This window comes from Pelophylax lessonae (assembly GCF_965119305.1).
Source record: "Pelophylax lessonae genome assembly, chromosome: 1".
Taxonomy (NCBI): Eukaryota; Metazoa; Chordata; class Amphibia; order Anura; family Ranidae; genus Pelophylax; species Pelophylax lessonae.
Genome location: NC_138768.1, coordinates 2,939,054 through 2,966,557, shown reverse-complemented (window position 1 = coordinate 2,966,557; position 27,504 = coordinate 2,939,054). Strand labels below are relative to the sequence as shown.

The window sequence follows — 27,504 nt, the reverse complement described above, 5'->3', positions numbered from 1 at the left end:
GGGATTGTACGGTGGTGTGGATCTTTGGGGGGGGGGGGTTGTTGGGATCTGGGGGAGGTGTTGAGATTGTAGGGTGGTGGGGATCTTGGAGGGGGGGGGGGTGGTATCATGAAAACAGTGGTTACGTTTGGACATCCCTAATGAGATTTATAAAATATGTTTTTGGGGGTGGGGTCCTTAGTTGTCTTGGGGTTTGTTTGTTCGTTTTAATTAAGATAATTGACTGACTGTAAGGCCACTTGCTGAGTTTGCAGAATCCACAGGCAGCTTGGCTCTTTGTGAAGTTTGAATCCAGTGTAGCTTTACTTCAGACAAGTGCAGATCAGAGAAGTGTAAGAAGGCAATGACTTTCCTAAGCGCTGTCTCTGCAGAGGAAAGTGATCCTAAACTGCACAGTAGACAGGCCAGGGGTGCCCAGCTATGTAATTTTCCATCAACCTGAGGGAACGGGGGGGGGGGGGGTGGGGGGAGGGGAATCGTGCCATGGGTATCAGTAGTTATCACTCCTAATCTTTGAGATAACATTGCAGCAAACACAAGACTCATTCCAGTCCATGAATGTGCATGTGGTGCCCCCCCCCCAGACCTGGAGACATGATTTATGTAAATTCTAGTATTCTGCTTCCATCATAACATTCTTGTTGTAGCCCAACCTACAACCACTACAAATGTCCGGATCAGACCGGAGCCTGGCATCGGAGCCCCATAAAAGGGGACATGACTAGAAGTCCATCCTCCCACCACATGGCTCTGAGTCCTGGGTCAGACAGGAGCCGGGTATAAAGCGGTCTCCTGCCCTAGTGATGGGGCTGTTTGGTGACATTGTGACACTCAGGACTGGATGGGCAGAAATAAAACCTTAGGCAGGTAAAGGATAACATATTCTTATTCTGTGTGTTTATTTGCCTTGGGTTAAATATTCCCCCCCCCCCCCCCCCCCAGTTCTCCTGAATAGAAATCCTGAGCCCCCCTGGTTGGCCGCATTTATTTGGATGTATTTTAGAGTTTTGTCCAAGGTTATAAGGATGACCCAATATTCTTGTCTGTTCTAGAGCCTCCACTGTCCCGGAACCATGGTGCTCTGTAAATCTTGGGGTCCCCATGCTGTGATGTTGGTGGTTATCCTTCTTTGTGACTTGGCTTCTGCCCAGTTTCCCCGCCAGTGTGCCACCCCAGAGGCCTTGGCTACCGGAGAGTGTTGTCCCAGCCTCTACCCTCAACAGTCTCCAGATCCCAGCGACATCTGTGGCTTCACCATGGGCCGTGGCCGCTGCGTGCCAATCACAGTGGATGCCAGGCCTCATGGACCCCAATATAAAATGGAGGGACTGGACGAGCGGGAGTTCTGGCCCATTCGCTTTTTCAGAAAGGCTTGTTTGTGCAATGGACGCTTCCATGGACACAACTGTGGCAGCTGCAAACCTAGGTGGACCGGGGATAACTGTGATCAGCCCATTGCTATTGGTGAGTAGAAGTAGAAGACTATATATAGTTATTGGTGAGTAGAAGTAGAAGACTATATATAGATATTGGTGAGTAGAAGTAGAAGACTATATATAGTTATTGGTGAGTAGAAGACTATATATAGATTTGTGTATCACTATTTTACTGCTATCCAGTAATTGCAGATCTTCAGCTGACCGGTAGATGCATTCGATGTTCTGTTAGTGGCTAGAGGATCCCAGGCACCCAATCTCAGGTGTGACCGTATGCCCAGCATGGAAAACCAATGGGCACCAGTCACTTGGCACATATAAAGGAGGATGGCAGTAGATCGGGACATCTCCAGACATGGTTGATGTCATACTTCAGACTAGACCTCAATCTCGCCTGGTCTCCTAAATCTTTGTAAATCCTTAATCCAGACTTTGCTAGCTGGACTCCTGCAGAGCTTTGGCTCCTTAGTAATGGAAGTTCAAGTGGTATCAATTTATGTTCCAAGGCAGAACATGGAAAGGTTGCTGTGTAGAATTCCCCCCTCATCCAGTCACTCAACACCTCCCATATGTTTAGGGTTGTCATGGATGAACAAGATGGGCTTCCTATGGGTTGTGTTGCCTTGGATGTTGGGCTTATTATACTGGATATGGAGGTGTTTGAGGGAACCCATGTACCATCTAGAATAGAGGGAACCCATGTACCATCTAGAATAGAGGGAACCCATGTACCATCTAGAATAGAGGGAACCCATGTACCATCTAGAATAGGATGCAGTAATAGTGTATATTGATGATAAATAGGCATGGGTTTAAGAGACCCCTTATCTCCCACATGTGTTTGCCATATAAAGTTATGTACAGAGACTACAAAAGTAGGAATTTGTCAATGAGTGCCCCATTCTTAGACACTGGCCTGGAAGTCCTGGTACATACAGGCTTTCCCTTGTGGGAGATTGGGGTACACAGTGAGCATTTCCAAACCATTTCAAGCAACTTTCTTGAAGCCTCTGCATCTTCACCACCTCCATTTCACGAATGGTCCATGTAAATCCTCATGTCTCTGTAGATTTAAGCTTTCATGTATACTTTCCTGGTGGCCCATGTCTTCAGGTATTCCATGGCTTTCAAGTGTCCAAGACCCCCCCCCCCCCTTCACTAAACACTGCAGTTCTTCTAAGGACTCCTATGTCCCTATAGGATGTAAGCCAATGGGAGGAACCAAAATGTGTCTGGGGAAGCAAGAATTGGGACAGGCTTACATTGGGCTAAATACCGGCAGCAGTTGGATCTTCATAGCTGAGCTTTTTACTTCTGACTTTTGTGGTGATGGACTATAAATGGTGGCTGCTTCATGAGGGTTTTCACAAAGCATCAAGTAGTGCTGAAGGTTCTGACAGTCCATGAGTAATTGGAAAGCTATAACCCCCGCCCTGGCCTTTACTGTACAAGTTTACATTGAAAATAACTTATCTGCTGGGCTTTCTTCTCAGAATAGGTGCAGGAACTCCTCTCCCAAGACATCCCTTGCCTCTACCAACCCCCCAGTACCATCTCATTTAGAGAAAACAGAACAAAGTATAATTTTGTGGTGCTAAGTCATTTGTATGGAATTTGGTAATCAAAAAAGTGAAATGGATCCCCTGCAGCCAGCAATAGCCCCCCCCCCCGAAGGAATAATTGATGCCTCCGCAGCAAGACCCACCCCCAGCAACTGCAACAAAATACTGCCTCAACAGTCCTACCACCTGCAACAATAATGTCCCAGCAGCCAGCATTAATGGACCCCTCCAACAGTAGATTCCTCCCAGCAACAATTGACCACCAGCAATAAAAGCCCAACTAGCAACAAGACTCCTCCCTCAACAATAGATCCCCCCCCCCCCCCAGTAATTGATCTGCCAGCAGTAAGACTTGCCAGCCTCAATAGACCCCTCCAACAGTAAATACCTACCAGCAACAATTGACCCACTAGCAAAAGAAGACCTCCCCCTCAACAATTAACGCCCCTCCCCCCGGAATAATCGTTCCCAGCAGCAGCCAGCATGATTGGACCCTTTAGTGCACCCCACTACTCCTACATACATTCAGTGCTGGAGGTGCCAGAACTGCGTTCCCCCACCCCCCCCCCCCCCCACACACACATTTCTGCTGAAAAAATGCCCTGCTTTTCTGATGTCTTAGCAGGTTTATCATGTAGCCATTAACGCTTGTGGCTTCCAATAAACACCTGTGACAATTCCACTTTCAATTCTTGTCTAGAAAGAAGAAATATTATGGCCTTGAATGATACGGAGCGCCAGCATTTCATTGATGCCCTCGACCTTGCGAAGAACACGGTGCACCCGGATTACGTCATCGCCACCAGACACTACAATCAGCTGATCGATCCAGAGAGTAACGCTACTAATTTCGAGAACATCTCCATTTATGACTACTTCGTCTGGACTCACTACTACAGCGTCAGCAAAACCTTCCTGGGCCTGGGTCAGGGCAGTGCTGGGGGTATTGACTTCTCTCATGAAGGTCCAGCCTTCCTCACATGGCACAGGTTCCATTTGCTGCAGCTGGAAAGGGACATTCAGGTAAGTCCCTGAAAACTTTCTCAGGGGAAGGTTACAAGCTTATCGGGTTTGTTTCTGCATTAGAGCAGCAAGGGAGAAGGAGGCCCCTTTCCATTAGACGTCTCATTACACCCTTTAATGCAATGTGATGTAGGCCAGGCCCAAAAAAGCTATAAGATGGGACTCCTTTGAAATTTTCCTCAATGGATGTGTGAAAAATTGAACCCCCCAATAGGTTGTGGTCATTACATAAGCTTTATACCAATTTCTCTCCCTCAAGGGGTATGGTGTCCTCCGATACCTGAAGTGGGTCTTGACATCTGTGAAATGCATTGGAAGATATCTGCTGGCACCAGAATACAGAACGGGTGACCTCCCAATGTCTAAGGTCTATAGATATGGTGCTAGCTAAGGCACTGGCATTTTTGTGGTTTGTCCCTACTGGGAAGACTTGACGGATACCTCCTGGCAGAGCCTGATGTGTAGAGGGAGGCCTCTCATGCAGCCCCAGCTCAGGGAACATTGCAACAGTGGTTGTGAGTGTGGTGAGGTTTGACTGCCTGTATGATCTTCCTCCAGTTGCAGATGTGCGAGCAGGTACATCGCCAGAGTTGGGTTGGAGCAGCAGGGACAGCAGACCCTGGGCTGGGTAGGCAGCAGCTGGTAACAAGTGCAGGAAGACTGACTGCACATGGCAGGCGGGATTGTTGGCCAAAGCCAGGGAGTATGCAGGGCAGACAGAAGCAATGGGTGGTTGGGTGCAGGCATAAATGACAAGCCGAGAATTGTCCAGATGCAAGCAGAGGCTGACAACCAGGATCAGGAAAAGTAGGAGGAAAATTGGGTCCAGAACCAAGCCAAGGTCGGGGCATGCAACATTAAAATGTGGTCGGGGCAAGCTGGGTCAAACACAGAAGTTGGGTACAGAAGCAGATTTGGAAACTGGGGATAATGGCTGCAGCTCCAACAGCAACCAACGAGTGCAGCTGCTCATCTTGTATAGGCCACTTGGCACCGTGTCAGTGGTGACTGCACATGCTCCTGTGTGCTGCAAGATGGGCGCCGCAAGATGGGCACCCACCGGGCTACACCTGCTTTGTGGGCGCCTCGGAGCTTCAGTTGTATTATGGCCAGCGCATCCCTGTCAGACTTGCTGATTTCTGTTCCTTACCAGGAGGAGGAAAAAATAGTTCAATTAATGAGACCAAACCTGGTTGGGCCATCTGCTCAACCTTTCACGTGGTGAAACCCTTAATCTTTATTGGCTCAGGGAATCCCTACTAATTATCTACAGCTCACAGTAGCTTTCTCTAATGGTCACTGGTCAGAATACTTTTTACATCGATGGTCATTGGGAATTCGGTTTTTAAATATAGGACTTTGTACCAAATATCCAATCTTGTTATAGTTCCCCCAAAACTGAGTTTAGTACATGGGGTATATACCCCATTAGATTCATCTAAATGTTGGTGTCAATGTCTTACTAAGAGGATGAGCAATATAGGAAAATCTTTTAAAGCTTAATGCATTGAGCCAAATACTTTTTGGTGGTTTTAAGGCCTCTATGGCATAAAGTGTAGAACTAGATGATTCCATCATGGTGGCTCTAATTCTTGCTCTTTCCTCATTTGTCTTGTTTGAAGAACCTTCTGAAAGACCCATCCTTTTCATTGCCTTACTGGAATTTTGCCATTGGTGGAAACCAGTGTGATATTTGCACTGATGACCTGATGGGTGCGAGGAGCAATTTTGGAGAAAATCTGCTAAGCCCAAATTCAGTCTTCTCTCAATGGAGAGTGGTTTGTGAAGATATAGAAGACTACGAGAGCCTCGGAACAATCTGCAACAGTGAGTAAATGGGATTCACAAATGTAACTGGGCGAGTTCATGAATGAGGTCGGCTCTGATGGGAAATGTGAACATGCTTTATACAGCATGACCTGAAATGAATCCGCCTTAAACGAGTCATATTAGTAGAATTTTTTTTATTTTCTTCAATTTCCCAACTCTTAGTGGGGTTGAATTGGACTAACTGCAACGTTATGTGGTGTTTGGGACACTAAACTTATTACAAAATTAAAGTAATTTTTACATTGAGGACTTCAAATGTCACTCAACACAATCCTACTAGTATATGGTAGACATGTGCAGAATGAAGAAACTGTTTGGATTATTTTGTGTTACTAGTTTCGTTCATAACTTATTTTGTTTTTTTTTTTTTTTTTTTTACCGGATTAAAATTTTTGCAATGGATGAGAAATATTCAAATACAACTTAAAAAGATCATATTCAAAATTTGCGATAAATTTTCTTACTGTATGCTATTCTATATTTTTTGTTCTGATTCTATTCTAGTCAAATGTCAGACAGCTATATTCTATTCAGCAGCTGAAGTAGGAAACAATCATATTTCACTTTATATCTTACTGTATTTATTGCAAAATGTTGCCCATTCACTTTCAAATTTGTTGACTTTTGTTACTATTGTCATTGAGAAATTCAGATCCATCCGAATCACAAATGTCGTCCACATTTCAACTTCAGTTCCTAACTAAATGAATTGCACATGTCTAGTGTGGTCAGCTTAAACCCTTAATTTCATAATCTGCAGGTACAGGTGGAGGACCAATCCGGAGGAATCCTGCAGGAAATGTGGCACGGCCCATGGTGCAAAGACTTCCCGAAATGGAAGAGGTTTTGCTTTGTCTGGAAGTAAATTTGTTTGACACGGCACCATACTTCTCAAACTCTTCTGAGAGCTTCCGAAACACGATTGAAGGTACAGTACACCCCCAATTCTGGGCTGATTCTCTAATATAGTGGTGTCCAAACTGTGGCCAGTGGACCGGATGTGGAACTTTGCATGCCTCTTATGTGGCCCTTGGGAGCACTAATCTCATTGCTTCAAGACCACCAGTGGTGAACAGTGGAGCATCATTTCTCTCATTGACCATGCAAGGGTCCTATTGCTTCCACTGACACCAATGATGGGCCACACTTTTCTTCCCTGATATATAAACGTTGGAACACTCTTCTTCCCATTGACATCAGATGGAGCACTATTACCCCCCACTGACTGAGGGGGCACAATTCCTCCTGACCACAGGTGGCTATTTTTTTTGTGCTGGGCATTTACGACTTCCACTGGCCCCCCTGAAGTCTGAAGGACAGAAAACTGGCCATTTTTTTAAGTCTGGACACCCCCACTTTAATATAAGACTGTTGCTGCCCTTAAAGGCACTGTTGTCCATATAAAATATTTTGTAGAACTGAAAGGACAGGTTCACCTGGATGTTATGGTGCTGGAGCATCCAACAATAGTCCTATAGACCTTTTTAACCATGTATTGATTATAAACTCTTTATTCCACAGGGTACAGCGAGCCGTCTGGCCAGTACAACCCAACAGTTCGCAGCCTCCATAACCTTGCTCACTTGTTCCTCAATGGTACCGGAGGACAGACCCACATATCTCCCAACGACCCGATCTTTGTGCTGCTGCATACATTCACAGATGCCGTGTTTGACGAATGGCTGAGGAGACACAGTGCTGGTATGATCTGGGGGGTGGTGGAGGGTAGGATCTGTAGGGGGGTGGTGGAGGGTAGGATCTGTAGGGGGGTGGTGGAGGGTAGGATCTGTAGGGGTGGTGGAGGGTAGGATCTGTAGGGGGTGGTGGAGGGTAGTAGGATCTGTAGGGGTGGTGGAGGGTAGGATCTGTAGAGGGGTGGTGGAGGGTAGTAGGATCTGTAGGGATGGTGGAGGGTAGGATCTGTAGAGGGATGGTGGAGGGTAGGATCTGTAGAGGGATGGTGGAGGGTAGGATCTGTAGGGGGGTGGAGGAGGGTAGGATCTGTAGAGGGGTGGTGGAGGGTAGTATGATCTGTAGGGGGGTGGAGGGTATGATCTGTAGAGGGGTGGAGGGTAGGATCTGTAGGGGTGGTGGAGGGTATGAAAGTCTTAATGAGCTCTTCCATACTCGTAGTAACCAAGCTGCAGTGGTACACATTGATTGATCTGAAATCCTTGCCCAAATTCTACAATTATGGAAATGTTAACTGATAGCTAAACCATTCTGATTATTTTAGTAGGGCTCTGCTAGCTTTTTATAGCAGCTGTATAATGGGCATCATTTGTGTACATAAACTGCTGCCAGTGACAGTTCTTGGGTTTGGCGCCAGGCTGGGTCATTTCTAATTTCTAAAAGTACAGATGACCTACCATAGAATCACTTTGTCTAAGTCGATGGCTCCTAACTAAGAGGACCTGTGTTGGTTTTGTTCTAGATTTCACACAGTATCCACTGGAAAATGCTCCTATAGGCCACAATAGACAACACAATATGGTTCCCTTCTGGCCCCCAGTGACCAACAGTGAGATGTTTGTAACTGCACCGGACAACCTGGGCTATTCCTACGACATTCAGTGGCCTAGTAAGTACCAATCATGTGTCTGAGTATTATATAGTGTGTGTATCTAGTTTTGACAGCTCCCAATTCTGCTTGGATCCCCTTGGCCAGTGATGGCCAACCTTGGCATCCCAGATGTGATCATGCACTAGTTGAGCATCATAGGAAATGTAGTTCCAAAACATCTGGGTTGCCAAGGTTTGCCGTCACTGGCCTAGGCAATCCCAAGTGGAAGATTCCCCCCCATATTCTGGGACACATCAAGACTGTGGGACCATTCACAATGTGTGGCTTGTGCGTTTGCAGTGGGCACCCAGCTTTGAAGCGGCAAGCAGTCACAGCCAGGATCCCAGCTAAGATGCCAACACCGAGTATCATTCTTCCACAGCCTCTCTGCAATTCCCCCTTCCCCAACAGCTAAGCTCTGCAGACCTCTTCTACCGCTCCTTACCATTAAATTTCTCCCCCCCCAATCCACATCTCATTTTTGCACCCCTCAGATCTGACCACTGCTGCCATCCCTCCACCATCTTATGGCCTAGCCGGCTCTTGTACCTCCTGCAGCTGCAGTTTATTTCCCCACACTCGTATGTGGCTCCATTCACAGAAGCCAAATCCTTGGGGGGTTGGCACACATTGGCAGCAAGGAGAGGTGCATAGGCTGTCACTTGTAAATACAGAGCTGAGATTCTGTGCTCGCAAGTGACAGTAGTGAGCAGCCAGTGCTGAAGGTGGCAGAACAGAGTTCCACAAAAATCCAGCTCACAGCCATGCTTTCACCACTGAATGAGAGCCCAATCTGTCCTGAAAATGGTATAAACCACTTTAATACATGAAGTAGTTGGTAGTTTTACTAACTCGTATCAAAATAGTTTTTGTAAGCACTTACCATAAAACTTTTTTCGGAGTCCTCTGACAGTCGCAGCCCGTTCAATAAGGCTTCGTGAGTGGGTAATGGCGCCCTCTGCAGGAGTAAGCTAGGCAGGAGAAGGATTAGCAATACCTTTACACTGAGACGCCTCTAGGGGGCGTCCCTCAGACATTACCCAGACACACTTAGTACTGTTCTCCAGTTTCGTAGCAAGCAGTAATGGAAGGCATCAACCACAATAAAGAAAACCAGAGGGGCTGTGACTGTCAGAGGACTCAGAGAAAAGTTTTACAGTAAGTTCTTACAAAAACTATTTTTTTTCTTACGTCCTCGTGACTGTCATATCGCCTGCAGGCCCATAGAGAGGAGAGATTGTTGTCCTGAGGGACCTGATCTCACCCTGCAGGGTCCAAAGTTTCTCCTCCGGGAGATAAACCTTTGAGCAGAGTCCAGGGCCATCTCCAGGTAACAGACAAACGGACGGGGTCAGTGCCGACTTCTGAAAGTTGACGATCCATCGGAACTCCTGGAGCGTCTGAACCGTGACTGTCAGATCGCCTGCCAGAGTGGCACACGAGCTCGCCCTCAACAGGTCGTCCAGATAACCGAGGACCCCAATCCGCCGCATGCTCAACAGAGCGAGTACTGGAGCCAAAACCTTGCTGAATACCCTGGGAGCTGAAGCGAGACCGAAGGGTAATGCCACAAACTGAAAAAGCAGATACCGCTGATGACCTCCATAGATGGGGGTGTGCAGATATGCATCCTTAATTTGATGGATGGAGGCCAGAAAGTTCCCCCAGACTCAACGCCACCACTGACCGGATGCATTCCATCTGGAACTTCTGCACCGACACAAGTGGTTCAGAGACTTGAGGTCCAGAATCGGACGCACTTTTCCCTCTTTTCTGGGCATCGTGAACAGGTTGGAATAGAACCCGCGAAACCTGTCCCGCTAAAGGGACTGGAACAATAACTCCTTGGGCAAGAAGATCTTGCACCACCCTCCTGAGATCTTTTAGACTATCAGGAGTTAGATGGAGATTTGATGGAAAGAACCTGTCTGCGGGGCGAGATAGAAATTCAATCTTGTACCCTGAATAAATCAGCTCATGAACCCACCTGTCCTGGATTTGGGACAACCAGGGTTCCCGAAAGTAACGCAGATGTCTTCCCCCCCCCCCCACCCCTGAAATGGGTGACGGCGTCCCTTCAGGCGGAGGAAGACTGGGCCACCGGACTGGCTGGCCTTGGGCTTCCCAGACCATGGCTTCTTGTGACCGCCTGAGACTTAAAGGATTTACCTTTTTCCTGTGGAAAGGACGCACGATGAGCTTTGAAAGGACACCTTTTAGTGCAGGGTGATTTTTCCTTGAGAGGCTTGGGGCAAAAGGGTACTCTTACCACCCGTAAGACCTTTGATCAACTCATCGCAGGTATCCCCCCCAAAAAGTCTGACCACTTTTTTTTTTAGCCAAATGCGGTGGATTGCGACCAAAGGAGCCTTGTCCAAGGCCAAGGCCACATCACATAGGTACATGATGGCCTGGGCCATCTGATTTCCCCCCCCCCCCCCAGGTCAAGGGCAGTCGGGGAGGCCGACTCCACTAAAGTGTGCCTAAGCACCTTGGCCCATTCAGTGACCGCTTGAGAAACCATCACCGAAGTGGAACACAGGTTTGAGCAGAGTCCGCTACCAAATGCAAGTGGTGGAAAAGCGTCTCCACGTGCCTATCCGCCGGATCCCTAAACACTGGGGAGTCCTCCACGGGCATCAACCTGGATTCAACCTAGAAACAGTGTGGTCCGCCTTTGACGACAGTTCAGCGATTTGTTGACTCAATCCGCAAAGGGATAACTGTATTGAAAATGCTTAGGTACCACCAGCATATGTTTGATGCAATGCCATTGGTCGTTCACGGTTTCGTAAAAGTCCTTGGGGCAAGGAGAAACCTTATCTGACTTCTGGGCTTTTCGGCACCCCAAGGACACCCGCTTACCTGACTGGGTGGGCTCATCAAGATTCAAAGTCTCCTTAATGGTGCGAATAAGTGCATCCACTACAGCGCATTTCCATGCCGCAGTTGAGGACTCCTCCTCCCCATCCAAATGAGGACTGGGACCCCTCGGGAGGGGGGGGGGGGGGAAATGTTGTCCGTGGCAACCAATTCAGGCTTAGTCAGAAGACAGAGGACACCCGCTGTTTGAGCACTACATTCAGACATCAGCAGATCAACCTTGGACGCCAAGGTTGCAAGTGCAGCAGATAAGGAGGCCATGGAAGAGGATTCAGGAGTTCCTGAAGCCCCAACCAGGTCTGCAGGGAACTCCATTTAGCTTTAAAAAAATTTTTTGGGACACTGGCCCTTTAAAACCGCAAATCTGCACTGCTGGTGGAGACCCCTTTAATACTGCTACAGACTACAGTAGGAAAAAGAAGTGACCTCGCGCACTAGAGGCCGATCATTCCCTGAGCCACAGTAATGAATGCCTATTAAAAGTAAATGGGAAGAAGCACTCGCAAAATGGCCACTGCCCTTACTAGGCGGCTGCCTACAACAAAGATGGCGCCCAAACCGGCACCAAAGGTCAGAAAATGGCAGCTGCCCACACAATGAGCCAGAAAGCCTGCCCTCACCCAAGATGGCGGTGGAACGAACAGTGCCAAGTCAGCACAAACCCAGGAAAACGGACACCTCAGAGGCACCCCCCCCATTCAGGCAGTGTGCACCGCATGGCACCCCCAGCGGGGGCAGGGAGCTAGGGGCCGCCAAGATGGCCAGGGAGGGGGGACACTACAGAGACGGCATGTTTCTGCCTCCCCCGCTCCGATACAGAACACATCCCACCCTGAGTGGGGGTGCCGTCAGCCAGGCAGGGATGCTAGCAACACACGGCATTCTGAAATGGGAGACATCTCGACAAAGATGTGATTCTCCACAGGCTCATCCCTGTCCTCAGGGGCACTGTCGTGGTGAGGCCTGGGCGCACCCATGACCTGCGACGCTCGTTGGCAGGCTGGGACACCGTGATATATATCCAGTGCGAGGCCCAGCTCTGTCGCTTGTAGTCCTCCAGGGATCCCCCTGACTAACTAGCGATAGGGAGTGAAACTTTTTTAAAGGGACAAAAAACTGAGACCTGGGTCCCAGCTGGGAAGACCTAGACCTACTCCTGACGCTAGGCAGCAAGAAACTGGAGAACAGTACTAATGGTCTGGGTAATGTCTGAGGGACGCCCCCCCCCCTAGAGGTGTCAGTTTTTTTTTTTTTTTTTTTTTCCTAATCCTTTTACTGCCTAGCTTACTCCTGCAGAGGGCGCCATTACCCAGTCGTGAAGGCTTACTGAACGGGCTGCGACTGTCAGGACGTAAGAAAATTGGGTTTGGGTATTGAAGGTTTGTTGGCCTTGGCTATGAAGGGGTTAATGGTCTAAAATGTAGATCCTAAAAGGCTTTTTCTGACAGCAGATGCAGGGAAGTTAGCCCAAAAGATTATGGCCCTCCAGTTTAGGAACGATTTCAATCATGCTTAATCATGTCTGATAGTTTTACAATGACTCTTGGGACGTGTAGTTCCACAACAGCAGGAGGGCCGTAGTTTTGAGATCCCTGGTGTAGACTCTACATGTACACTTGTGGGCTAGGTGCAGCATTGTGCAATAGGCAGTGAACTGAGGCCAAGCTTGGCAATAATACATTGTATAATAGTTCAGCTAGTACAAACAAGCCCAGTGGGGAAGCAAACCTGCCTGGGGCCCATTACAATCTTGACCATGATGCAGGGAAACTGTCCCATCTGCCGCAAGGAGTGGAATGCAGCCTGGCTACGCCACACTCAAAAGGAGTAGGCTTCTTGGAGAGGTAGGTATAGGCCCTGCATTGTCCTAGTCCTCCAGGACCTTTACCCCAATCTGAGCACTGTCCCTGCCAGGCAGGGATCCCTACACTAACCACTTACAAAACCCTATAGCTGGAATCTTAATAGAATCTGCCTTAGCCAAGATGGCCACCACAGTGACATGGGATGCTCAAATGCATTAGGATAGCTGCTACCTTTGTGACCAAGGTGTAACGGAACTTAGACCCACACTCTACTTGTGGCCTTCCGTCAGTATACGGCTTCCTCCCAGTGGTGAACATGGATACCAAATTTTCCCAGCCGCCCCATACAAAGCTAGCCGCCAACTTGGCTTGTACTGGAATCTCGAACAGTTGCAATGAATTTTATATACAGCATGTACATTTCCCCCCCCCCCCCCCGATCAGATTACCATACACAGATCAGGGGTTGCCTGATTACATTATCATAAGCAGATGAAATTGTATACAGAAATAGAATTAACCTGAACTAATTATCTGGACAAACAATAGGAGTTAAAATTTAGCAATTGAAAAGACAGGCTTGACACAATCCACATCCCACCTCAATAGACAATAGGGGGAGCTTGCCAGTGACAGTCTGTCTGTCTCCTACATTGAAGTACATGGAATACACATCTAAGCATTGCTTTGAGTGTTTAGGAGTCACAGACTTCATGGCTATAGTTCTCAGTGTAAAGTGGGATTAAATCTTAATTTCTCTGTCGCTCATTGACAGACTTAGTCCTCGTTGATTAATAACAACTCTGGTTATGCTGCCCTCTACAAGAGTAGGACTAGACAGGAAAGAAAACGTTCTGGCCACACCCTAGGGGCAGTCCCAGAGGGTATATCCTCTCACTTCCTGCTCTAGCAAATCAGTTTTTTTCTGTCTAGTTAGGAGTAAGGACCTAGATGCCTTGCTGGGATCTTCGGTCCTGGCAGGATTTTTTTCTTAGATTTTTAGACCGCTTTTTTTCTCCAGTGTTCCTGTGAGATCTTCAAGCAAGAAAGCTGGAACTGGGCGACGGGCTGGATGTTGAGATCCAGTGGTCACCCCAGTTCAGCCTACGAGCGCGTGCAGGCCATAGCTCCGCGCTGGGTCGGCCGCGACATAGTCCCACTGGACGGGGACTGACCCTGCGAGTTAAACGTCTCGCTGAAACGCCAATGACCAACAGTCACGGCGTCCGTATTGGTCGACAGCCCTCCCACCCCGGTGGAGAGGGGTACTGTCAGGAGTTGGCGCCCGCCTGGTTCCGGTATGGTGAGTAGTATGTTCCCCCTTTTCCCCCTGACGGGTTTTGTGGTGAACGCGGGCCCCTCTCTGTATGGTAAGATAGAGTCCCCCTCTATCCTACAACATGTCACAGATCCCCCTATTTGAGTGTGATTTTTGTGAACAAGTAACCAGGAGGCTTGGTTTGGGAGCTGACAATCTAATGTCATTTCAAAACTGTAAAGATCACTGAAGTCAGTGGCAGTACTAGAATATTACTGTGATAGTATAAGATATCCTACCTGTCAGAGGTGTTCACAGGACGATGTCTATGCATGTATAACTGCAGTCCAGATCGCATTCCTCCAGCAAGGGCAGGCACGGACCGCATGCGGCCCACCAGAGTCTGGTACCGCCGGCCAGGCTGATCACCATCCAGGGTGAAGTTTGGGGGGCCGATGCACTCCCACAGGCCGCTAGGCCGTATACAGCATCCCGCAGGCCGCTGCTTAGCCGCCGCTATCCTAACAGGCCGCCGCCATTTTCTTGCAGAGCACACGAGGCTGCCATATTGGCGTAGCCTCGTGTCTCCAACATGGGGGCGGCTATGTTTGAGGTGACCAAACACCTCATGGAGCCAGGGGGAGGCACCGGTAGGTGTGTTAAGGGGCGGAGCCACCCCCTTTACCCAGGAAATGGGGCCAAAGACTTGCTGTCTGTAACAAGACGGCACTGAGCAAGCTGATAACTTCTGTGCATCAGGGATGAGCCTTGGGCTTCTTTCTTTCTTTCTTTCTTTTTCTTTCTTTTTCTTTCTTTCTTTTTCTTTCTCTTTCTTTCTTTTTCTTTCTTTTTCTTTCTTTTTCTTTCTTTCTTTCTTTCTTTCTTTCTTTCTTTCTCTTTCTTTCTTTCTCTTTCTTTCTTTTTCTTTCTTTCTTTCTTTCTTTTTCTTTCTTTCTTTCTTTCTTTCTTTCTTTCTTTTTCTTTCTTTCTTTATTTCTTTCTTTCTAAAAAAGTTTTTTACTTTGTAATTTTTTGTCGCTGGCAAGTGTCTTGTATAATCATTGACCCTGTCGCATATGTATCTCCACCTGATCCCCTCAAGGTGGCCGCAGTACCCCACTTGTTTTTAATGCATTATCGGCAGTTTTGGAGTCTTTGGTATCCCGGGTGGAGGTGGCCTGTCAGGGACGGGGGTCAAGAAGCGACCCCTGCCTACCCCTATTGTTTATCTGATACTTCAGATACGGATTCGGAGCTGGTCAATGCAGCTGCAGGTCCCTCTTATGGGGCTGTTGTCTCAGGTAATGTCTCCTCAGCAGTGAAGAGAACGTTTCTGTCTCCGCCATAGCACAAGAGTGGTGGATGCACTAGTTGTGTCCGTCCGGGAAACCTTTAGTCTTGAGGTTACACCGGCAGAGGTAGCTGAGACTGAGATTCCTTTTTGGTACTTGTTAGCCTACCAAAAGGGCGAAGGATTTTCCTTTACCCAAATGGGGTCGTTTTGAAACGAACCCCTGTTATTTCCTAACGCATGGCTAGGCGCTATCCGTTTGAGGAATCCCTCTTTAAAGGATAGACGGTACCACCTGCTGTCTTGCCACAGACTGTTAGGTCTTCACCGGTTTCCGGATCCATGGCTTGCCGGGAACCCAGACTAAGGGGTTCGCGAGGTCATACGGTCAGGATACAGGATCGAGTTTCGATCACTTCCACCGGTGCGATTCTTCCCTGCTAACATTTAACGGTTTCAGGGGTTCTATTTAAACCTGTTCACAATGCCCAGGAAAGAGGGCAAGGTGCGTCCAATTTCTGGACTTGGGGAAATATAGTCCATCCGAACAGTGGTGGCCTCCCTGCATCAGGGGGATTCCTGGTGTCCACAGACATTTAGGATGCCTATCTTTATATCCCCATCATCGCAGGACATCAGCGTTTTTTCTTCGCTTTCCCACATCCCTGGTTCCCACCAGGAGACTGAACTATCTGGGCCTAAGGTTGGATACATCCTGGGCAAGAGGTTTTCTCCTTGCAGGGAAACTCCAGAAGGTTCAGTCAACGATTCGGATGTTGCTGTCCGTCAATTGGCTGGGACGGATGGTGGCCTTCTTAGAGGCAGTACCGTATACCCAGTCTCATACCCGAATTCTCCTGAATGAGATTCTTTTCTTATGGAATCAGAATTCCGATTTCCTGGACAATCGGATCCGGTTGGGCGAGCGGACCAGGGAGCCTCCGATGCTCAACCAGGGGAAGTCATTCCTTCTGATAGTATCCAGGTTACCAATAGGGTATCGGAACTGAGAGCGATCAGATTTTGTCTGATTTACTGGACCGAGCAGCTCTAGAGCAGCCCGATTCGGATCCAATCACACGACTAGCATCTTTCGTTGGACGGAACGGTTTGTTCCGGATCTCCCCGCATTGTTCACTCCGGGGGTGGGAAATCGGCAGGCAGATTATTTCAGCCGTCAGATTCTGGATCAAGGGGTATGGCCTCTTCATCCAGAGGTATCTCACTAGCTGTCCCTTCATTGGGGCACCCCGGATGTGGATCTGTTGGCACCTTGGCTCAACAGGAAGGTGCGGAGGTTTGTAGCTCGCACCCGCGATCTTCTAGCGGACGCAGCAGAAACGCTGATCGCCCCGTGGGGGCAGTATCAGCTACGGCATGCCTTCCATCCTCAAGTTACTGCGGGAACTTCTTCGCAGGATAGAGGTGGAGGGAATTCCAGTTATTCTGGAAATTCCGGACTGACCTCGTCGAGCCTGGTACGCCGACTTGGTGAGGCTAGTCACGGACGCTCCTTGGAGACTTCCTCTCAGGGAGGATTTGCGGTCTCGGGGACCGATCTTCCATCTTGCTTTACAATCGCTGGCTTAATGGCCTGGCCATTGAGACCCAGGTACTGAAGGACAAGGGAGTGTCAGCTTCAGTTATTCCTACCTCTAGTTAAAGCAAGGAAAGCGACTTCCAGCACATGGAAGTCTTATATTTGCGTGGTGTGAATCTCTTGAATTTCCCCCACATACCTATTCGGTGATCCGAATTTTGGTCTTTCTGCAACAAGGGGTTGAGCAGAAACTGTCCTTGAGCACGATCAAGGGTCAGATTTCAGCGTTAGCAATCTTCTTTCAGAAACCTTTGGCTAATCATTCCTTGGTGCAGAATTTCATCCAGGGGGTGCGACATCTGGCTCCGGCAGTGCGTGCACCCTTACCGCCTGGGATCTTAATTTAGTGTTGTCAGTTCTTCAGAAACTTCTCTTTGAAGATATTAGGGAGGTTCCCTTGCTTACATTATCCCAGAAGGTGGCCTTCTTGGTGGCCATTACTTCTGCACGCAGGGTGTCAGAACTGGCTGCATTATCTTGTCCCCCATTTCTGGTGGTTCATAGGGATAAGGTGGTTCTTCTTCCAGATCCATCCTTCCTTCCTAAAGTGGTTTTCAGAGTTTTCATCTGAATAAAGATATTGTGTTACCTTCCCCGTGTCCTAAGACTAGCCATCCTTGGGAGTTGCATTACACTCCTTGGATGGGGTTCAGAAGGATACACTTGACTACTACGAACTTGTTTTCGTAAGACGGACTCACTTTTTGTGATCACGGATAGCCCTTGAAGGGGGTTGCCTGTGTCTGCCGCGACCATATCTAGATGGACCAGTCAGACGGTGGTACAGGCTTATTCTATTAAGGGTCGGAATCCTCCGTTCCCTGTTAAGGCGCACTCTACTCGGGCGCCTAGGGTCTCCTGGGTCTTCCACCATCAGGCGTCAGCGATCCAGGTTTTCGAGGCGATGACTTGATCGTCGGTTCATACCTTTACAACATTTTATAAAGTTGATGTGATGGCATCGTCGGATGCCTCTTTTGGCCACAAGGTTCTGCAGGCCGCAATCTGAGGAGACTGTTGGTCTACCTCAAGGGTTTGTTGGGTGTTTCACTTAGGTCTCATCTTTTTGCTCGATGAGTCCTTGATGCTTCTGGTTGGCTCCGGTTGGGCCTTCTGGATTTTGATTTCTGTCATCCCACCCCTCATTTGTGGTACTGCTTTGGGACGTCCCGAGTTATTAATCGAGGACTGCGTCTGTCAATGAGCAACAGAGAAAAATGGATTTTTGTAAAATCTTACCGTAAAATCCTTTTCTCTTAAGGCTCATTGACAGACGTAGTACCCGCCCCTCTGTTTTTGAGTTGGGTTGGGTTAAATTCTCTAAACACTGCTTTGTGACATAACTGATTTGCTGTAGCAGGAAGTGAGAGGATATACCCTCTGGGACTGCCCCTAGGGTGTGGCCAGAACGTTTTCTTTCCTGTCTAGTCCTACTCCTGTAGAGGGCAGCATAACCAGAGTTGTTTTTAATCGAGGACTACGTCTGTCAATGAGCTTAAGAGAAAAGGATTTTACGGTAAGATTTTACAAAAATCCATTTATTTCTTGAGATATTGTTGACTATTACTTACACTGAGAAAATGGTTTGGATAACTTCTTCAAATAGGACTGGATCTTTCACTCCCAGTGATGAGTACCGTCACACAGGAAATTGTAGAGGAACCAAGTTACCTTCGACTTGACCCCCCCAAAATGCATTGCTGCTGTGATCAAATGCCACCTGCAGTAGAGAATAAACTGCACCTCCCTACAGATGAACTGTTCAAAGACCTGAGCAAAGCCACATCAGTTGAAGTACAAATCTTCTAATGTCTCAGTAAATGTCAGGGCAAAGTAAAAAATATGCATTCACAATACAAGGACTTTCCCATGGTTATCATTTTATCCCTGCTAGTCCAGAATTACCTGATGTGCTAGAAAGGGGATTTGGCTACGATTTCAGTTGGACTGACAACTCACATTTTTGTGGACTGGTGTCAGACCTGCCCATGGTCTTCTGCTATACTGATGCTTTTTCCCTCCCATGGTCATGCCCATAAAATGGGGACTAAATTGTTCTGTAGGCTAAGACTAGAATTGTGTGGGCTATTTAGACTCAGTGCACAGAGGACGGTACTGGTTTTATTGTTGGGGTTTAGATACCAACACTCTGTGGAAAAATGGGTCCAGATCATCCATAACATCCATGTTAAGGTGCTTCCCAAACAAGAACATGTGGGGTGTTTTTTTTTTTTTTTTTTTTTTTTTTTTTTTTTTTTTTTTTGGACCGTTGTGGCAAGTTTGCATTCTTGCTGAACAAAATGGAAAAATCTTCAATGGGGACACTTGTTCTGGTGACAACTGTCCTAAGTGATCGCCCTCCATCTTGGAGATTCTTTGCTTCCGGTTTACAAAGGAAGGCTCTCAAAGACACAGAAGGCAACATCACTGGTTTTTACCATTTCCTACTACATCCAAAATGAAATGGGGGGGGGGGGGGGGGTCATGGCTGCCAGATGTTTGTTCTCTTCTTGGTTATGACTCATGCAATGTATTTTAAAAATGAAGGTTGGTAATTTTTTTTTTTTTTTTTTTTTTTTTTTTTTTCCCAGGTCGTCCATTAAGAAATGAAGAGATTGGGGTGATAACGGTCATAGCAGGGTTGGGTCTTGTGGCTGTGATTTGTGCTTTTACCTGGTGTGCCAGGCAGAGAAGGAACCAAAGGAATGAAAGTCTGAAGCCTCTCCTGGCAGAGTCCTACCATCGGTGTGCTGAAGAGAATGCTGACACGGTGTGATGTCCAATGGAATGCTGGAAACTGAATGTCCCACTTATGGAATGTCCCACTTATGGAATGTCCCACTTATGGAATGTCCCACTTATGGAATGTCCCACTTATGGAATGTCCCACTTATGGAATGTCCCACTTATGGATTCTCCTTTTTTTGTTACTATTCTGCTGTAGTTCCATATAGAAGTCTCTGACCACTTTCTGCTGGGAGAGCCTCCTGGACTGGATCTAAAGGGTCTTCAGCCAAGGTTCTTCCAATATTACAATGTGCTGCTAATGATACCGGACACAAGTGTTGGAGAAATGTGCTCTAGGGTTGTCAGTTTTGTACTCCTCGGAGTGGCTTTATTAATGAAGTGTTAATGCTATACACGACCTAATAATAAAAAAAGTATATAAAACAATTTCTAGTCTGCTCCTGTGTCCATCTTCATAGAACTCATTCATCGTGCTTTGTATTCCATACATTCCCTATAGGCCAGGGGTCTTATAACTATGGCCCTCCAGCTGTTGTGAAACTACAATTCCCATCATGCTTAGTCATGTCTGTGAATGTCAGAGTTTTACAATGACTCATGGGATGTGTAGTTCTGCCACAGCTGGAGGGCCGTACTTTGAAGACCCTGCTATAGGCATTGGTGTCCATGATGAATGTAGGAATGTTCTAGATCAGTGTTTCTCAACTCCAGTCCTCAGTCATGACCCACTAACAGGTCAGATTTTAAAGTATTACCTTGGGGGAGATGCAGAGTGGAGTACTGCAATCACTGAGCAGTAAATTCTATCACCTGGGATGTATTTCAGTTATCTTGCAAACCTGGCCTGTTAATGGGTCCTGAGGACCAGGTTTGAGGACCACTGGTCTAGTTGAACATGGAAGCTCCCATAAACCATTATACCCATGTGGCGATGTTCCCATGGTTGCTGAGAATGTTCTCCTAAAAAGGAAGCCTGCTGGAGGACCAAATGGGTGGTGGGGCCCCGACTGATTAAAGCCTAGTTTAAGGTTTGTGTGGTGATGCCAAATTTACAGAAGTGTGAACGTGGTTTTGGGCTGGCACTTCATACTTATCTTATTTGATTCATCCATCTAAACCTTGAATTTTTTTTTTTTTCCTACAGTACACAATGTAAGACTTGAAAATGGGGGGGGGGAGGGTTCTCTACCGTGCAGGCTGGCTGATTGGTTGTCATGCTGTCCCACCCATTCAATCCTTTGGGTTATAGAGAACGGTACATGGATTAGTGTGGTTGGCAACCCTTGCTAGCGCCTTGTTTGCTCAGAATTATAATGGGGGACTTCAGGAGACATCAGTGGCAGCGTCTCATATGTTTTGCTGCTAAAAGTTCTTACATTTTGGATGAACGGGACACTTTTAAAAATGAACTAAAAAAAAAAAAAAAATTTTGTCTTGGTCACATGACAGGAAGTGATGGGGAATGTACAATTTTTGTCACCTGGAATAAGAAGGGGAAAAACTTTTGCATGGGCAAAACACATGGCTCCGTCCTCCACCCTTTGCCAATCCCTCCACTGGTCTCCGCTCAGTGTCCTCCACCCTTCTCTGCCAATCCCTCCATTGGTCTCCGCTCAGTGTCCTCCACCCTTCTCTGCCAATCCCTCCATTGGTCTCCACTCAGTGTCCTTCACCCTTCTCTGCCAATCCCTCCAGTGGTCTCCACTCAGTGTCCTCCACCCTTCTCTGCCAATCCCTCCATTGGTCTCTGCTCAGTGTCCTTCACCCTTCTCTGCCAATCCCTCCACTGGTCTCTGCTCAGTGTCCTTCACCCTTCTCTGCAAATCCCTCCACTGCTCTGTCCTCCACCCTTTGCCAATCCCTCCACTGGTCTCTGCTCAGTGTCTTCCACCCTTCTCTGCCAATCCATCCATTGGCTTCCCATTGTCAAACAAATAAAATTCAATATAAACATACAAAGACATTTAAAACTCTGTCCCCCAGCTACATCATCAACCTTATCTCCTCCAAATCTCACCCAAACCATCCTCAACCTCCTGCTCTCACTTAATCTTCCTCCCATGCTTGTCTCTGAAATCTCTCCCATCCTCCTGGAACTTCCTACCCCAATCTGTCAAGCTATCTCTGACTGTCTACTTTTTGCTGATCCTGCTTTCACCTAGCAACTTATCACCTTTTTTGTTTTCACTAGGCTCCTGTATATTGGAGGTTCATGGGAAGAGGGCCCTCTTGCATTGTGTTGTATTGTATGGGAAGAGGGCCCTCTTGCATTGAATTGTAGTGTTGCTGTGTTGTCTCCCTTTACATCGTGAAGCGCTGCGCAAACTGTTGGCACTAAATAAATCCTATATAATCTCAATTTTTGAGGGGTCTACAGGAAGGAAAGGGGAATCTACAATGGTAAAAAACTCAAACTGGGTTTGAACCATTCTGAGGTTGAGCGTCAGACTTTCTCTATGGTGCCTTCCAATGTCAGCTAGAAAAGGAAAGTAGTTCTAAATGAAGATCCCAGATCCTGAAGCCTTTATGTCCATTCTATGACCGATCACCACAGCAAGTAAATGCAGAACAGCATTACTTGGTAGACTGAAAGTAATAGTAACAATACCACCATGTTCTGACCAAATTGTACATATGTACTTTGTGCAAACTTCAGCTTTTTTTTTTTTGTAACCGAAGAAGACTCGGCTTATTTCCAGCCTTAGATTGTTGGCCGTTTGGGGTTTGATTCGGAGTGCTGGCAGGGAGGTTTAGAAGCTCTTAGGGAAGTAAATCTGTACAGATGAGGGAAGTTGGGTAATCCGGTGATCCTAAAGACTCCTCCTGGACATCTGAGATCGGCTCTGCCAGACTGGAGACTTCACAGAGCACAGCATGAAGCAGATATCCTACAGAATGACCTGGACAAAATAATGAAGTGGGCAACGACATGGCAAATGAGGTTTAATGCGGAGAAGTGTAAGGTTTTGCACTTGGGGACTAAAAACCTAAAAGCACAATACACTTTAGGGGGGGAACCTTTGGGGGAATCAAAAATGGAGCAAGATCAGGGAGTCTTGGTAGAGGATAGACTAAGCAATAGCATGCAATGTCAAGTGGCAGCTGCCAAAGCCGGCAGAATATTAGCATGCATAAAGAAAGGTATGTATTCCAGAGATAAGACTATAATCCTTCCACTTTATAAAACTCTGCTCCGACCGCATCTGGAGTATTCTGTCCAGTTCTGGTCGCCAGTCCTCAGGAGGGATGTGTTGGAGCTGGAGAAAGTCCAGAGAAGGGCAACTAAACTAATTAGGGGATTGGAGGACCTTAACTATGAAGAGCGTCTGCAATCGCTTGATTTATTCTCCCTGGAGAAGAGACGCCTGAGAGGGGACATGATAGCAATTTATAAATACCTCAATGGTGATCTCAGCATAGAAAAAAAAAAAGAACCTTCAGTCGAAAGGATTGCATGAGGACAAGCGGGCATACAATGCGATTAGAGAAGCGTTTTAACCTCAGGCAACGTGGGGGGTTCTTTACTGTTAGGGCTACAAGATTGTGGAGTTCTCTACCACAAGAGGTGGTTTCTGCGGGAAGTATGGTGGCTTTCAAAAGACTCTTAGACTTACATCTCAAGGATCAGAACATTCAGGGATATGAGAGATGATTACGGCTACACACACCTACACAGGGGGAACTGGATGGACTATTTTCTTTATTCAACCTCACCTACTATGTAACCCTAACCCTCACCTACTATGTAACTATGTAACCCTAACCCTCACCTACTATGTAACAGGATTAGAAATGTCATCGCCTGTCCTGGATCTTCACATTACCATATATCTTAATGACTCTACATTGTCCCTAGTGAGGGTCACCCTCCCTCTCCCCTGCTATAGCTATGGTAAGCTTTTATGGTTACATTTTGAACATGGACCAGTTGTGTGTCTTTGAAGGAGATGTTGGTCACTGTGACCCTCCCCGGTGACCTAATCAGGGTGATATTAGTTGGTTGCACAAGACCTGTATACAGAGGAAGGCCAGATGGTCCTCGGGATTCTCCAGAAGCTGAGGGGAGGGTGAATGGTTCTGATGTAAATGAAATACTTGTCAGAATCCGGAATAGACTCTCCTGACATTAGGACTGGTGCAGGGCTTTAATCGCTTAGCATTGCACCGGTATTGAAACTAAGTATTTGCACAAAGTACTTGTAAGCAAAATTTGACAGTCCTGACCATAGAAAGCCTTGTTTGTCCCAATTAAAGTGTTCCATCAATATTACAAAGTTCCTGTGGAATGTGATGAGGAAATAACAAACACTGATCATGGTGAAGGTTCTGGAAGCTTATTTAAGAGTTACAAAGTATATAAACAGGATTTTTTTTTAGATTTCCACCATAAAATTGTTAGATATAACCTTTTGGGGCTAAACAAAGTACAGGCAGACAGTCTGTTGTTTCACTGAACGCTGCTTTTCTTTCGGAGCAGGAACTATTCTTTATTACTCTTTTGAGGCATAGACAAAACATGAACTCACAAATGTAACACTGCCATCTAGTGGTCATACAATGTAATAGGCACACAGCAATGACATACAGTGGTCGTTGCTGATTAAATACAAACCTTGTATGCTAACACCCCCACTCAACAACTACTATCTATGTCAATCCCATTTCTGATCTAAGATCCACAAATCTGGTTCTAGCTAGTGGCTTTGTCAAAGCATCAGCAATCATTTTTTCAGACTCACAATACACAAGTACAATCACTTTCTGATCAACTAAGTCATGAATGTAATGATGTCTGACATCGATGTGCTTGGTTCTTCCATTAATTTTCTCACTTGTTGCAAGCTTAATGCAAGCCTGATTATCCTCAAATAAGACGGTAGGTTCTGATGTTGCTTCTCCAAGATCCTTGAGTAATTGCTGTAACCACACAACTTCTTGACTGGCATAAGCTGCAGATATGTATTCAGCTTCTGTAGAGGACAATGCCACTGACATCTGTTTCTTGCTGGACCATGATATAGGACTGTTTCCCAATTTTAATAAGTAACCACTTGTGGATTTGCGTGTGCTGTGATCACCTGCCCAATCGGAGTCCACATATCCCACGAGGTTTAAACCACCACTTGCTGATAGTTTCAAATTTAAGTCTTTTGTCTGTTTCAGATATCTCATAACTCTTTTGATCGCATTCCAGTCTCTTTGACGTGGTTTATCAACTCGCCTGCAAAGAAGACATGCTGGCTGCAATGTCTGGACGTGTAGTGGTTGCAATGTAGAGAAGTGCCCCCACTGCTTGTCTGTATTGTTCATTGGATGTGAGAAGATCATCTTCTCCTAACTTTGGATAGACTGTATCCATAGGTGTGCTTGCTCCTTTCGCCTCTGTCATGTTGAATTGCTGAAGAATAGATTCAATTTTTGCACTCTGATTCAACAGGAAACTTCCATCTTTCTCACGCTGGATGTCAATTCCAAGATATGTCACTTCACCTAGGTCTTTAGTTTCAAAGTGCTTGTTGAGTACTCCTGTTAACTTTGCAATTTCATTGTCGTTTTTGTGAGCAGTGATCAGGTCATCTACATAAATTAGCAGATACATCTACTCAGTGTCTACTTGTTTAGCATATAGGCACGGATCAGCTTTGCTTCTTGTAAATCCTTCATTTAGTAGAACTTGATTAATTTTCAGGTTCCATGCTCGAGCTGATTGTTTAAGGCCATAAAGAGATTTATTCAACTTGCAGACAAGATGCTCTTGTCCCTTTTTCAAATATCCTTCTGGCTGTGACATGTAAATTTCTTCTTCAATATCACCATTAAGAAAAGCTGTCTTAATATCGTGATGTTTCACAATCATTGTACGCATGGCAGCCACTGTCATTAGTGTTCTGAAAGTACTTTGTTTAGCAACTGGAGCAAAAGTAGCATCCTAGTCCTCACCGAACTTCTGTGAGTAACCTTTAGCAACCAGCCTTGCCTTGTACCGACAGACTTTCCCTTCAGAGTTACATTTGGTTTTAAAAACCCATTTACATCCTATGGCATGTTTACCTTGAGGTAGCTCTGAAAGTGCCCATGTCTGGAGATCTTTGAGTGATGTCATTTCTTCATCAGCGGCTTTATACCATACTTGTTTCTCATGCATTGGCAGTTTCTGCATCTCTTTCCATGAACCTGGTTCAGTTTGAACAGCTCTGCGAGCTATGTAAGATAAACGTTCAGCTGGAACACCTTTATTGATTCTGGTTGATTTTCTGACTGAAGGTATTTCTGGTTCAGTTTCAGTTTTTGATTCTTCTGCAGTTATTTCAATTTCTGTATCACTTTCCTTATTTTCTTGAGTGACTGATGTTGATTCTTTCTCAGTTTGAAAAGTTTGAGTCTGCTGTTCAAACTTTGAGCACACAGAACTTTCATCAATAATCACACTTCTGCTGACTGTTACTTTGTTCGTGTCTTGATGTAAAATCCTGTATCCTTTTTGAGATTCACTGTACCCCACAAGCACACCATCTTTTGCACATGCATCCCATTTTGTACGTTTTTCTTTTGGAATGTGTACATAGGCTTTACTTCCAAAAATTCTGATGTGTCTTAAATCTGGTTTCCTTTTGTTCCACAGTTCATATGGAGTTGTTGTTGTTGCTTTTCCCGGCAAACGATTTTTAAGATAACATGCAGTTGTGATAGCTTCTCCCCAGTATGTAGTTGGCATATCAGCATCAAATAGCATGCTCCTCCCACTTTCACACTGTGCGGTTCATTCTCTCTGCAACTCCATTTTGCTCTGGGTTATATGGAACTGTTGTCTGGAACATAATTCCATGCTTCCTGAGAATGGCTTGTGTTTTACCACTTGTATATTCTGAGCCATTATCTGTTCGTAGTACTCTGGGCATTCCGCCAAAAATATTATTTACTTGAGCGAGATACTCTTCTAATTTCTCTGGCACTTCATCTTTATTGTGAAGTAGAAATACTGTGGTATACCTGGAGTAATCATCAATGAAGGTCAGGAAGTATTTTTTCTTTCCTGGAGTCATAGTTTTCATTGGACCACAAAGATCTGAATGTATTAAGTCCAGAGGTTTTTGGGATTTGCTGTTGGTCTGCTTGGGAAAAGGTGTCCTTGCCATTTTTCCTTTAATACAGCTGGTACAAATCATTATGTAATCACATGGATTAATCTTAATACCACTTGCATAGTTATTCTCAACTATTTTCTTTATTGTATCAGAATTTCTGTGCCCCAGTTGTCTGTGCCAAGTGTGGATGCAGTTTGAATGTTTATCCTCTTTGGCTATTTTAACCATTTCACTGCAGTTCAGCTGATACAGTTCATCTATGATTTTAGCCTTTGCAAGCAAGCAATCCCCTTTTGTTATGATACAACTGTCACCCTGAAATGTGACTACATTGCCTTGGTTAGTGAGTTTCTTTACTGACAAAAGGTTGCTTTCAAGATCTGGCACATACAGAACATTCCTCATATGGATCCTTTTAGT

General features: G+C 46.2%; 1 protein-coding gene across 1 annotated transcript; it reads left to right on the top strand.

Moving 5' to 3' along the window:
- Positions 1–1,067: 1,067 nt before the first annotated feature.
- LOC309544320 (5,6-dihydroxyindole-2-carboxylic acid oxidase-like) lies at positions 1,068–20,027 on the top strand (the record flags this gene model as incomplete). Its single annotated transcript, XM_082243227.1, has 7 exons — positions 1,068–1,464; positions 3,699–4,021; positions 5,644–5,848; positions 6,612–6,779; positions 7,373–7,552; positions 8,286–8,432; positions 19,843–20,027. The coding sequence occupies exons 1-7, from the start codon at positions 1,074–1,076 to the stop codon at positions 20,025–20,027; spliced, it is 1,599 nt and encodes a 532-aa protein (XP_082099353.1). The 5' UTR covers positions 1,068–1,073.
- Positions 20,028–27,504: the final 7,477 nt, after the last annotated feature.